The sequence below is a fragment of the Aythya marila genome (genome assembly GCF_965140915.1).
Source record: "Aythya marila genome assembly, chromosome: 12".
NCBI lineage: Eukaryota > Metazoa > Chordata > Aves > Anseriformes > Anatidae > Aythya > Aythya marila.
The window spans coordinates 8,272,873-8,286,569 of NC_139053.1; the positions used below are offsets into that span (position 1 = coordinate 8,272,873).

General features: G+C 48.3%; 1 protein-coding gene across 1 annotated transcript; it reads left to right on the plus strand.

The window, feature by feature from the left end:
* Positions 1–1,854: 1,854 nt before the first annotated feature.
* Positions 1,855–12,623, plus strand: B3GNT9 (UDP-GlcNAc:betaGal beta-1,3-N-acetylglucosaminyltransferase 9). The gene is made up of 3 exons (XM_082769828.1): positions 1,855–2,104; positions 8,339–8,381; positions 9,152–12,623. Exon 3 carries the CDS (start codon positions 9,216–9,218, stop codon positions 10,461–10,463), a length of 1,248 nt encoding a protein of 415 aa, XP_082625954.1. The 5' UTR covers positions 1,855–2,104; positions 8,339–8,381; positions 9,152–9,215; the 3' UTR covers positions 10,464–12,623.
* Positions 12,624–13,697: the final 1,074 nt, after the last annotated feature.

A 13,697-nucleotide genomic window follows, 5' to 3' on the forward strand; every position in this document is an offset into this window, starting at 1 on the left:
TCCAGCTGAAGCTGCTGAGAGCACAATAGGGTCCTGCCCAAAGTCGCATGTTTCTAGGGACACCCCAAGGCTGGTGGCCCCCCTACAAATTCACGGCTCCAATTTCAAGTCAAAACCAAGCTAATCCACCTTGTTTTTTCAGTTTCCAGCTACTGCTTAGATGAAGCTTTTCAGCAAATACAGCCAGGAGGGGAGCTCTGTCCCAAACCTGATGTGTGGCAGAAGTCCCTGTGTTTCTTTCAGTGCCGTGATGTCCCTGGGGCTCCTCCAGGCCCACACCATCACTGTAATCCCACTGTAATCCCACTGTAATCCCACTGTAATCCTCGCTCTTAGTGAGCTTTCTCACAAGTTGCCAGCCCTGTGGGTGGGGAGGTAATGAACTTGGACTTCATGTGTTCTCCAGTGGGTTTGTATAGGAAGCTGCTGGCTGACCCGATGGCTGAACTCAGGGAAATTCCTTCTGCTACAAACTCTAGCAGAGCACTAATTCACCCTAAAACACTTAAGTCTCAGGCAGTACTTTAATCATGAGATCAGCCCTTCTTTAACTACAAAGCTGTGCCCCAACTGCATGGCTTGGCACCTCCAGGAATACGATGATACAGTGGGTGGGAAGACATCTGGTGCGTGGTGCACTTAAAGAGCACAACACCATGTGGAAAGGGCAGGAAGTCCCAAAACCTGCATGGGGGAATGGGGTGGAAACAGGGGCTGTGAGAGCCCGATGGTTTGAGGGAACAGTTCCCCTGGCTCCACAGCTCTGAGTAGAGGAGGACAGCCCTTACCTCCGTGACTGTCACACAGGGGAGGGATGGAAAATAGCCTGCTACAGAGGAGACTGAGAAATGTACCTTGAGCTGGCACAGGGAAAGTGCAAACGTGTGTAACGTTTATGGCCGAGGTTTCTCATCAGCTGCACTACTCAGCAAGGAGCAGCTACGTGTCAGACAGCTGCAGATCGGGAGGAAATAGCTTTCCCAGCCTGGAGCACCCACACGCAGGGGCTGAGGGTTGCTCTCCGGAAACTTGTTCACATCGTGGCTTTTCCCAGTGACATCGTGTTCAATAAAGCAAAACATGTGAGCTGGAATTAAAAAAAAAAATACAGACACTTATTAAAAAGCATTATTACATTGAGTTTGAAAAACCGTCAGGTAACTGTGAAAACAAGCAAGTAGATCAAAACCTGTTTTTATGACAAGTTTGGTGTAAATGAAAAAATCTGCATACTAAAGGGGCCGCTATCTAGAAGGGGAAGAAGGGCTGGTGCTTCCATTGCAGAGAAACCAAGAGATAGGGAATGGTGCAAATGCAGTCAGGTTGGTAGTGACAGCTACATTTGGCTCCAAATAAAGTTTTTTATTGTAGCAATTCAAATTAATTGAAAAAAAAAATAAAGGAAGTGGGGTTTTTGGTTCAGTCTTTTGGGAAGAACCCTCAAATCTCTCTTCAGCCTCCGCACCTCCTGTTGCTTTCCTACTAGAAGGAAGAAACAACCCCGAGGTGGATTTTCCTTCCGACCTGAACCAAACCTCAGTTTCTAATTCTGAGCCTTTACAAGGTAAATAATCACAACGGGATTAACAATTAACGAACGCCACATTGCTAAAGGAAAAAATAGTGACAACAAAACTATTATTAGAATAAAAAACCCTACCCGTTCCTCGGGCTGTTTTAAGGAGCAAAGGAGAGGAATTACAGGGAGCCCCCAGCCCGGCACCACGTCCGATCCCTCTCCGTCCGTGCCGCGGGGCTGGAGGACATCCACGCTCCCCAGGCCACGTCACGTGTCGGTGCTGGAACCAGCCCCAGCTCCTTCCCCAGCGCTCTCGCTCCATCGCCCCGCGACGCTCGGCCGGTGCCCGTGGGGAGGGAGCCCCGTGGGCTGAGCCCCCGCCGGCCCCACACAGGCGTGGGGAGTCGTCGGGGCTTTTGGGGTGAAAACGGGAGCCCCAGCCCCGCTCTGCTCGGCGAGGATTTCCTCGGTTTTGCTTGAAGGCTGAGGAATGTCTCCCGCTAACGGCATCCAGATGTGCCTGCTTGGCAGCCCGCTGCCGGGACACAACCGGGGGGACGCGGGATCGGCGCGATCGTGGGGGATGTAAGTATCTGCTAGGGGCTGCGGGGAGCTGGGCTGCGAGCGGGGGGATTCTCCCACCTCCTCCTTGCCACGCTGCCCTCTGCCTCCAGCTTTTCCTTTCACGTCGCGGGTCTGGAGATGTTTTTAAGTGCAGAAGCCCCCATTAAAATCGCTAACATGCAGCAGAGCTGCTGCAGCCCCGAACATGCCCTCCCCCAGGCTGCACGGGTTGAGCTTTGCTTTAAGAACTTTCTGTGCGTGTTTTCAGTTGCTTTTACAGGAGAAAGTTTGGGGTTTTTTTAGAGAATGGCTGTCTCCCAGCCCCGAGCAGCACGTTATGTCTGCAAATCATCTCCCTCCAGCAAGGGGACACGAAGCCTTCCCTGGGGTTACAGTCGTGTGCTCAGAGTGAAACATGGGAATGTTGCAGTAAAAAGGGACAGAAAAACAAAGTTCAGTTGCAGCGAGGCAGGAAATCACTGAGCAGGACTTGGAGCAGCTTTTGGCTGATTGTGATAAGCTCACGCCCTGGGAATCAGCTTTAAATTTGTGGAGAAGGTCAGCATGAAGTCCCTCTGGCAGCTGTGCCCAGGTGTAACAGTGGGGCCACGCTAAGGCGCTGGCATCGCTGGTTGGTGGTGCCACATCAGGGGAAGGATCTGTCAGAGGCAAAGGGCGGGGAGAGGAGGGTGGTTGCTTTGATGTGGCTCTTCCTTACCCCACTGTGAGCCTGCAAGGCGTTATTCTCCTTCTGCACCGCTTAAACGAGCAGAGGTGCCCTTCCCAAACCACGCCACGTGGACCTGAGTGATTTAAGGCTGTGGGACTGCACCGTTCCCCACGGGGATGCTGCAGGTCCCTCGCTGGGAACCCTCAGCTTCCAGTGCCAGCCTTCAAGCACCGAGCAGGAGCTCCAACGTTTCTCCACTGTTTCGGTTTTAATACCTGACAAAAAGCTTCCCCCAGGCAGGTAGAAGCTAAGAGGAGGGAACCCAGCAGCTGTCTGCAAGGCCAACGCGTGACGGGTGTCGCAAGGTGAGGAGAGGCTGCGATAACACGGGGCCGGCCAGCTGGGAGGCTGCTGAAACCACATGTTTCAGGACTGGGGCAAAGCAGGGAGATAAATAAGGGCTCCTGTCTTGCAACAGCAGGGAGCCCATCTGCTCATTTGCAGCTCTGCCAGGAAAGCTGCAAGAGGCCTTTGCAGTGAGACCCGTGCCTCTGCCACCAGCAGAGCTTTTGCCTCCAGGTGCTGCGATGGCAGCAGTGACGCTGCACGGGGCAGGAGCAGCCGTGGCACTGGCCAAAAACCTCTGAGCAGCTCCAGCATGTGGACGGACACCCAGAGACCCAGCACCAGGCTCCAGGGGCTGCAGAGCGATGGGCGGCCTTGTGCTGCCTTCGCCCGGCTCTGGCTCTTGCTCCTGAGCCCTGGGAAAGCTCTGCTAAGACATTCAGCTAATTAAATCCTCCAGCCTGGTTTTGGTTTGTTTATAGCCTTTAAAATTGAACGAGACAGGCTCTTTTTTCTGGTTAGGCAGCTTAGCGTTTGTTTTTCTTACTTCATTTTTCTGGGGCTTTGCACTAACCCACACGCCAAGGGGCAGCTCTTCCCTTCCAGCCCGCCCTGTCTTCTAGGCACAACCGAATCATTCAGCATCCCTCCTGTGAGGCAAGGGACGTGTCCAGCACCAAACCCACATAAAGCATCAACGTTGAGGGTTTTGTTGTTTCTTTTGCCTGTGGAAAACAAACAAGAACAAAGAAGAAGCCATGCAAGACAAAAGCTGGTTACGTGACACACAGACGCAGAAACTGAACTGTAGACTGCAAGCTAACACAGAACCGTATTTTTTTTTCACATTAAAGGCTACAAAACCAGCTCAAACTGTTAAACCCAAGTTGTTTCATGCGTGTTTTGATGCACTGGATGCTGACATTTCCCTGCAGGCACCCTAAAAAGCCCAGGCACCCATGGGATGAAAAATGCAGGCAAGCCCTGCACCGAGACAACTCAGCTGAGATTTTGAAACCTTTGCATTAACACTTCACTTCTGATTTCTTTACAAGAGGAGGACGGCAGCCTGGCACAGCTCAAAGGGAACAAACAACTAACTGTCGTGCAAAAACACACGCTCGTTGCATTTGCCTGTTCAGCAATGTATTTAATTTAATCCGGTGCTGTGGATTTCTAATAGGAGCATAAGCTGGAGCAGCAGGAGGCTGAAGGAGCCTGGGATGCTCCTGGCACCCTGAGGGGCTGTTGGAGGCCAGAGTGGTTGCCAGCAGGAGGGGAAGGTCTGGAGGAAACCCAGCATCACCTGGGAGCAGCGCTGGTGAATGGCAGCTCTGTTTCTCTGCCCAGCACGGAGGCTGCAGAGGGGGAGCCTGGTCCCAGAGCTGGGCAGCAGCTGCGCCACGGGGAGGGACAGCACAGAGAGCGAGGCTTAAAGAAGAAAGAAAATCTAATAACCTGCTGCTGAAGCCCCAGTAGCTGTCAGACAGCCTGGAAATTGCAGAAACCTCTTTGCAGCAAGGAGCAGATTTCTTCTGGGGGACCAGGAGGTCCCCAGTGCCCGCAGGACCTGATGCACAGGGCAGTTGGTGACGTGGTCACGAGGACACGTGGTTTCCCAGCACAAGAGCCAGTCAGTGTCACTTTGGCAGGGAAGGCAGGGTTGCAAAACAGCCGAGCACAGCCTCTTGCCACCAGTTTTGCTGTGAGGTCCTCCAGGACCTGCCCTAGGAGCTCACAGCAGGATGGGAGCAGCAGGGCTGAGCGAAGCAGTAACACTTTGTGCAGGGAGGTGAGCAGCAGCACGTGGATTTAACATGGGGAAGATGCTGCACAGAAACAATTCCGCTTCTGCTGAGAGCAGAGCTGATGGAGGAGACGGAACAGGGATGCAGAGAGAGTTTTACAACTCTCCTCTTCTGCTGGAGGCCCAATCTAGCTTCTGCTGGCAGCTAGCAGGCACAGCCAGGATGGAAAAACCGCTGGAAACAAGCTGGGATTGGGACATGCACACAGCCCTCCTGCCACCTACAGGGCCCCAGCATTGGGTTTTGAGCCTTGTTCGCATGAAAGAGGTTCAACAAACGCAAAGCAGAAGTAGCCAAAACCTGAAGTGCTGTCTCAAAGCACCCCCGACACCCCCAGTTTTCCAGGTTCCCCTGAGGACTGCAGAAACTCATAGAAGCCAGTGGTGGTGGATCCCCAACACTTTCTTTAGCTCATCGTACAGAGAAACGGGTAAAACACCTCCGTCAGCAACCGCAGCCCCTTTGGTGCACAACCCAAACCTACCAGCAGCCGCTCCAGCTTCAGGAAGGAGAAGAGGACCTGGGTGGGAACACTTGGCAGGGCAGCAAGCTGCTCTGGGGCCAAACACAGCCTCGCTTTGCTGTTTTGGACCCTCTTCCTTGACGTTTGCAGTTTGCTTTGATACCACAGCTGCTTTTCCCGAGGCTGAGCAGGTTGAGTCACCACGCTCCCAGGCACAAAGCAACGTGCCAGAATCACCAAGGCGTCTTGACCGAAATCCAGGAACGGGATCCAGAGGCTTTTCCCCACGTGTGAGCAGGAACGCCAAGTAACGGAGACATGACAGCTGCTGCAAGAGAAGGAAATTTCCAGGATGAGCCCAAAGCTTCCTGTCATTCAACTGAGAATGAAGGATTAGCAGGTTTTTATTCTTTTTTTTTTTTTTAAATCATCATTTAACTGCTTTTATAGCAGCACCTCTTGACCGTCGTTCAGAATCCTTCTCTTAAATAAATGAAAGCCAGGAGGCTGGCTGGACCAGACAAGGAGGGATGGCTTTGGACTCGAGGCTGCTCACCTCTGCTTTGTACTACCTGTGGAACAAAGTGCTCTGGGTCACCTAGGGCTCCTCCACCTCTTCCCACCATCACACCAGCCTCCCCCAAGGCACCGTTTGATGCAGCAGCTTCATAACCTCAGCGATGCTTCACAAGCTGGACAGAGACCCCCAGAACATCCCTGCACAGGGGCACCCACGCTGGACGTAGACGGGTGGCAAGATGCTGTGCTGAGAAATGCTCTGCTGTGCTCTTTTCTCTGGCATCAAATATTTGCCGAAAGCCCCATAAATTTGTCTTTTTTTCTCCCCAGTGTCAAGGAGGATGAATAATATTTTTGGCTCAAGGACATGCCAGAGTCAACAATCGCTCTCGAGCGAGGGACAGGACAGCTTTTCCCACACTGACGTCCATGGGTAGAGCCGACACCTGTGTTAGAATTGAGGACATTTCCTCCAGAAGAAGGAAATACATAACCTTGACGGGAAAACCCATATAATTCCATCAAGGATTCACATCAAAGGCTGGCAACTCCTTTTGAAAATTCGATGTCTATATTCAGCGCTGAACTGCTTCATTTCAGCATGAAAATTGCTATTTCAGATTCTTTTCTTTCAATAAATGAAAACACAGAAGAAAATCTGGGCTATCAGCCCAGGCGTGTAACAATTTAGGGCTTTTCTTGGCTTTTTTGAGGGCCCTTATTGCCAGATCCTGAGATGCTGGCAGGATAAATCTGTAAGTCATGGAAATCATGAGTTTCATGACACACACGTTTTATTCCAAACCCTAGCTGATAAAATTAAACACGGGAAAGAGCCAGGACTTTTATCCAGCTCCTTAATTACCATCTGGAGCCTGGCAGCTGAAATAAGATCAAACTTTTGTACAGAAAAGGGAAGAAAAATTGTGATTAAAAAGGGGAAAGAGAGGAGATTTTACAAAGAGCTTGAGCAGAGACACCCAGACATCCCAGCACTGCCAGGATCCATCCTGCCAGGGGCTGCGCATCTCCCGCTCGCTACAGAGTGCCGTGGTTGCCTATCCCATTATAGCAGAAGTAGGAAAAAATCCTCAATTTTAGCTTCCAGGAGTCTTTTTGAGAAAAGCTCCCTCTTTCAGGTGGCTGAATATCACCCAGCAAAACTTGTTGCTTCTGATGTGTGCCCACATAAGAGGGAGGGCACGGCTTTCTGTCTCCTTAGCAGGTCCAATTCAGTGGCATGCCCTGGGTGTAGTGAGACCTGCCTTTCATTTCCTGCAGCTTCTGGAAAATTATTGAAGGTAATTTGAAAAAAAGCCTGCTGGGAACAGTGTGGTGACAGATAAAGGACGATTTAGCACACGAGACGCACAGCAGGCTGCTGCACAGACCACAGTCAGGACTCACCAAGGGTAATGGATGTAAAATGCAAACAGCTTGTAGGCATTCGAAGGGACTCTTTCACCAGGCTGAAGATAATGATAATTTGAAAGCTGGACTGGTTAAAACATCTGCCTGGCCTAGAAGGGAAGCAGAAGGTACAGCAAAGTTATGCTTGGAAAAGAGAGAGCTGGTACCATGTGGTAGCACGCTGCTCCGCATTTCAACAGCAATTTGGAGAGGGGGGTTAAATAGCAGTGGAAAAACCAAAATATTTTCAAATACAGAGATCCAAGAAATGTGCATCTAACAATTTTAAACGTGCTGGCCAAGAAATCAACTGCTTTAATAGCTTTAATTTTTCATAAATCTTGAAATGCTGCATCCATCCCTGGGGGTAAGGCTATGCCACACTTTAATGCTTCGGCATTCCAGGCTTGTCAATCTCATTTTGAGCTACAAAAAGCTTATCTTATGCCTGATACAGAAATCGTGGTTAATAAACAATTAGCAGGGGACACAACCTGTGACATTGAAGAAAGATTTGCTGGAAAAGGGTGCCACTGAGCTAAGGAGGGTCCTGGTTTAGGTCGGAATACACGATTCTGACAAGTCCGTAGCTGCCCGGGAGCCATGAGTCAGCCTGATGGCAACGGGGCTTGATTGGAGGCTGAGAATCCACCCGCGTGCTCTCGAGTTTAACAATGCTGAAAACAGTTAAGTACAGGAAAAATTGTGTAGAAAACCACAAGTCCTGGCTCCTCCACCCTCTTCTGTCCTGCCTCAGTGCTTCAGTCCCTTAAGCGAAGACAGACTGCGGTGCAAGCAGACAGCTTTGGCTTGAGAAATTTTTCGATAACATCTTCCCAGTTCTTCTTGTTCAAAGACAACGACAGCAAACTGTAATACCTTCAGACATATCTTCTACTAATACAGAACAGGCAAGACAGATTTGTAAATCACATAGGAGTGTAAAAGATTGCTGGTGTGGCTACAGCCAGCTCCCTCCCTGAACTAGATTTATGTCCTGCTTTCTGCCTTCTTGTAACTCTCCTTTTTTTTTTTTGCAGCTGAAGAACTGATGGAATGAGACAGATCATCTCTGGGAAAAGTGTAAGTGGAGAATCATATCTTGTATTTCAAAAGGCAGCTTCACCTCTCATATGTGAATAAAACACTCCTAATGCTAGTCTCTGCCTTGCTTCTGTGTTTTGGGATTTATTTGTGCATCTCTTGCTTAGTGGTTAGGAGCAGGTTGGCAGAGGCAACGTGCCTGTACCCCTTCTAACCTTATTAATGGAAGAGAAGTAATTTATTACAATTTAATATTTTATAAAGATTACTGGCAGCAAAAGGGCCCTATGTGCATTCAAGATCGTGCCTAATGTATTCATTTTGAAGGCATAAATCACAGTTGGTTTGAGAGTTCACTTTGCATTCAGGGAAAACTCCAGTGATTGTCCAGCTACTGAAAACCTGCTTGTCAGCAGCCAGTTACCAACTCAGAAGGAATTAAAACCCAACGATTTATGGAAGTACGGCACTGTCCATTGGTCCCTGCTTTGGGAAGAGCAAGGTCAAAAAGCCTCTGAAATGGCAAAATGCATTCCGGAGGGAGGGACATGGGAGGAAGGACGGATTAGTGGTGTATTTTGGGAGTGGGTGTATTTTGGGATTGGTTTTCAGGACGTTGAATGACTTCTTGGTGACTTACACCACCTAAGCAAGTCACAGAGCCAGATCACTGGGATCTGCGTTAGGTTTGGGACCTCTGCATCTCTTAGCGAGTTCCTTACCATGTCTTGGTGTTTCCATGAGTAAAATGTATTTGCTGGCTTGTTTTCTAAATCCTGCTTGGTGACATGCTGCACATTTATTTACAGATGGGCATTGGTGCCAGGCAGCTCAGACACAGCTTTTAGCAGTCCCAGGAAGACCGCGGGGACAATGAGAGTTCGTCTCAAAGGGGACGCGATCTGTACCCTTCTCCTGGTGGTCGCACTTTGCTCTTTACTCTACACCCAGCTGGAGCATTTTGCCCCAAAAGGGCACAAGGAGCAGACGCAGAAGCAGCCCTCAGTAACGCAGCGAATACTCTCTGATCCCAGAGCACCTGGGAGACCCACACCAGCAGAGGCAACAGCACCCAGACCCCAGTTAATTCCCACTGTTAGACGAGCAGAAGCAGCTAACACCAGGGTCCAAACTATAACCCCAGCCCCAGCGGCCGATTCTGCCTTCAACTTCAAGCGCTATCTCCTCAACAAGGACAACAGGAACTTCAACCTCCTCATCAACCAGCCCAAGAAATGCAAGAGAACACCCGGAGGTCCCTTTCTGCTCATCGCTATCAAATCGGTAGTTGAAGACTTCGACAGACGAGAGATCGTCCGGAAAACTTGGGGCAGGGAGGGTTTGGTGAACGGCGAGCAGATTCAGCGAGTGTTCCTGCTGGGAACACCAAGGAATAGGACAGCGCTGGCCACATGGGAGACCCTGATGCACCAGGAGAGTCAGACGTACCGCGACATTTTACTTTGGGACTTCATGGACACTTTCTTCAACCTGACCCTGAAGGAGATCCACTTCCTGAACTGGGCTGCTGAATTCTGCCACAACGTGAAGTTTATTTTTAAAGGCGATGCTGACGTTTTTGTTAACATCGAGAACATCGTTGACTTCCTCGAGAGACACAACCCCGCTGAGGACCTCTTTGTTGGGGACATCATCTACAACGCCCGTCCCATCCGTGCTCGGAAGAGTAAATATTATATCCCAGAGACCATGTACGGGCTCAGCATCTACCCTGCCTACGCAGGAGGAGGAGGTTTTCTGCTCTCCAGCTGCACCATGAGGAAACTCTCCAGGGCTTGCAGAGAGGTGGAACTCTTCCCCATCGACGATGTCTTCTTGGGCATGTGCTTACAGAGAATCAACCTCAAACCCATTCTGCATGAAGGTTTCAAGACCTTTGGGATCGTCAGGCCTTCTGCTGCCCCGCACCTACAGACGTTTGAGCCCTGTTTTTACAAAGATCTCATGGTAGTTCACAGCCTGAAAGTTGCTGAGATCTGGCTGATGTGGAACCTGCTGCACAGCCCGAGGCTTTCCTGTACTCAAAAGAAGCAGGTGAAGAAGCCTTTCCAATGGAAGAGGAAAGCTCAAACAGCAACACAGGCATCGCCCCTCAGATAATGCAGGCAGACTGCAACAAAAGCACAAGGAAAAACAGCTGAGAAAGGGAACGTCAAATTTTTGCAACCAAATGAACAGACTTTAGAAGAAGAGGGCTTTAGCACAGCCTATTTACGAGCAGACGACAAAAACTATTGCAGAAATGTGCCAAAATTCCCCATTTGCACACACATACCACGTAGGTCCTTCTCCAGTAATGTGCCCAAATAATCCTAACAGTATCTTTAATTTATTATTATTTATTAGAGTAACACTAGTGCTTAGCAGGCCAATGTGTACAGACACATTGCAAAATGCAGTCTGGAGAGATGTTTCAGCATTGTTAGACATGCAAAACGGAAGGAGAACGAAGAGACAAGGCCAAGAAGCACAGGGATTGCTGTCAACTTGTTCCTTTGATTAGGACTGGAATTACTCAGACTCAATGAGAAACAAGCAAACTACACAGTTAACTAGAGCAAAGGAAATCAGGTGTCCTCAGTGGGTGCTCAAATGAAATCACCACTGCCTGGTTGGCTTTCTGTGAGCCTCAGAGGAGAAGAAAACAACAGCTTTGAATTGGAGTCCCATATATGTTGCAGAACTACAAGAAAACAAGCGTGGGAGCTAGGGCTGACACAGCTGGCTGAGCAGAAGCCATATGAGTAGGTAACTGGGAAGGGGTAAGAACATTGAAGGGCATTTAAAAAAGGAAAAGAACTTTCAGTTGATCCCTCTTCATGTCTTGATTTTTCATTAATTGTAGCAACACACGAGTTCAAAGACATGCTCCACTGACACGCTGTCAGGACTCAGGGAGCAGTTTATGGCACTTTAGCGAGCTCAGACTCTACATTATGCTGACTGGTGCTCAGTGAAGACTCAGAGCTGTCCAACAGCATCCAACCTCTCTTACCACGTAATCCAGCTCTTCCAAAAGCTATCTGGAGAGATCCTTTTGGCCTTTTGCTTGTGAGAGTGAAATCACAGAGCTGCTGCTTGCATCACTTTTGAGAGCTCCTTCAGACCACAGGAAAACTTGTCAATGGACTGGGCTGGTTCCTCCAGACCTCGGTGCTCTTCCTGGCACACAGTCAGCTGCAAAGAGCAGCCAAGACTTTCAACATTGCTGTGGGTGTCATGGGAAGGAAGAAAGCAGTCTTCAGACAGAAGGGCTTCAGAATAAAAGCCTTTCTAAACTTATTGCAAAAAAAAGCAGCAGCAGAGCAATTTTTCTGTTGGTAGATGACTTTCCGTGTTTCAGTTAGTCTGTAACTTCATAAATATTTTAAACATCCGACAAGAACACTGGACTGCTTCGTTTTTCAAAGAACTGTCAATACTTCAGAGCACTTTGTTTTTCCAGCAGCAGATTACCATACCAGAACATCGTTTTCTTGGATATCAAAGAGGAAGCAAATCCCTCCAAATCTGGGTTAAAAAGCAATGGTATACTTGAGGCAAAGAGCCTGGATTCGCTTTTGATACTGGATTTGCTAATCCTTTTGCAATTTCCCCCCCCCCTCAACAAAACATCTATTCATCAGAGTATCCCAGATGCCATCCCCCTTCAGGAGGACACATCCACACAGCTTCAAAGGCAATCGCAGTGTCATGAACCTCCAGGAAGCTGCTTTCCCTTAAACAGAGCCTGCAGCACAGCTGCACTTCAGACCTGGGTGTAGCCTTCCTCCCATCCAGCTGCAGGCTGGACTTTGCTCTTGAATTAACTATGCACAGAACGTGAAGGAAAATATGCTGGTAGTATCTATCAACAGACTATTGAAAAGAGCCTTAGATGTTATCATAATCTTCAGAGTTTAAGCCCTAACGTATTTCCATGGAAAGGCTGGCCGTGTAGAAATCAAAGAACCAAAATCCGATTTTGGATATTTTCAGGGCAAGAGCCTGAAATCCAAAATTCTCATGCAAGCTTCACAAGGAACTCTGTAAAGTGTAGGAATAAGCCTCAGTGGTGGGAGAAAGCTGTGCCCATCTGCTCAAGTGTGTGATATGTTATGTATTTATGAGTCTGTACAGAAACGTATTACCTGAGATTAGTTTACAGTTTGGGAAGTTATTTATACCATAATTAAAAGATAGCATGCAGGCATGCCTCCAGTTGTCAGGGTGAGTCTGTCGAATGCATCTGCATACACACAAGACTAACACCACATGTATTTTTCATGAAGACAGCAACTTGAAAATGCATTATTCATTGTTTTGGATAACTTGGTAAGTCTTTCCTTATGCTGGACTTAATTTAATGGTAACAATAGAAAAACAAACACAGCTTACCTAACGATTTCTTACAAAGCAGCCGGTCAGGTTCAGCAGTCTTTATTAAGATCTTCCTTTTACGTTCGGAGATGCATTAAGGTTTGGCTCCTCCCTCTATAACATCTTCAGATCTGCAATCTACCCACAACACAGCATTAATGAGTACGTTTATCCCAGATTAAAGTAGCAGTTCAACATCCTCCTGTGCCAGCACACATCCTGGTGGCTGGCAGAAACAGAACTAGGGCAAACTGCTCACTTCTTTGCCTGAGTCTGTGGAATAGCTCATTTCTCTGTCCAATTAATATGAATCTAACATCTTTTAATGAAAGATACATCTGCTTTTATTTGTCAGTCTTTGCTGTGCGGCCCGTTTCATCTGGTTTTAAAAGTTTCCATTGCTTCTGCAGTTGAAGTGGAAGTTTGCAGACCCCAAATGACAGCATAACGTGCTGTGAAAACACTGGAGGGCACAGCTGTACCCACTGCAGTTTATTAATCTCTTACTGCTACAGCAGGCAAAAAGTCTTCGACTGAAGATTATTTCCTAAAAAATGTGTTGCTTTTCCCCCTAAAAAATCTGAGGTGCTTATTAGAATGAGTAGAAAAAACCCTCTACTGACCTCCTTTTGAAGCAAACTGCTAGAGGTGCATCCAACTCAGCTCTGAACGCTCTGGTACAGCTTGTTACGGAAATAAAAAGCATGCAACTTATTTTATAGAGATAGATCAGTTATGGTAATGATTACACAGATTGCAGGATGTGTAAAAAGAGCATTGCTGCCCAGCTTACACATCAAGTAGGAAAGGGAAAACTGACATACCTAGAGAAAGCATAATGCTAAAAATATACATAATAGGCTAACAGGCAAACTTGTATTTAAAAGCTTACATTTGGCTCCATTTTCGGCAACAGAGACTACTGAGAGAACACTGAAACACTTGAAACGCCACTCTGAAATGAAGCTGTTTGCT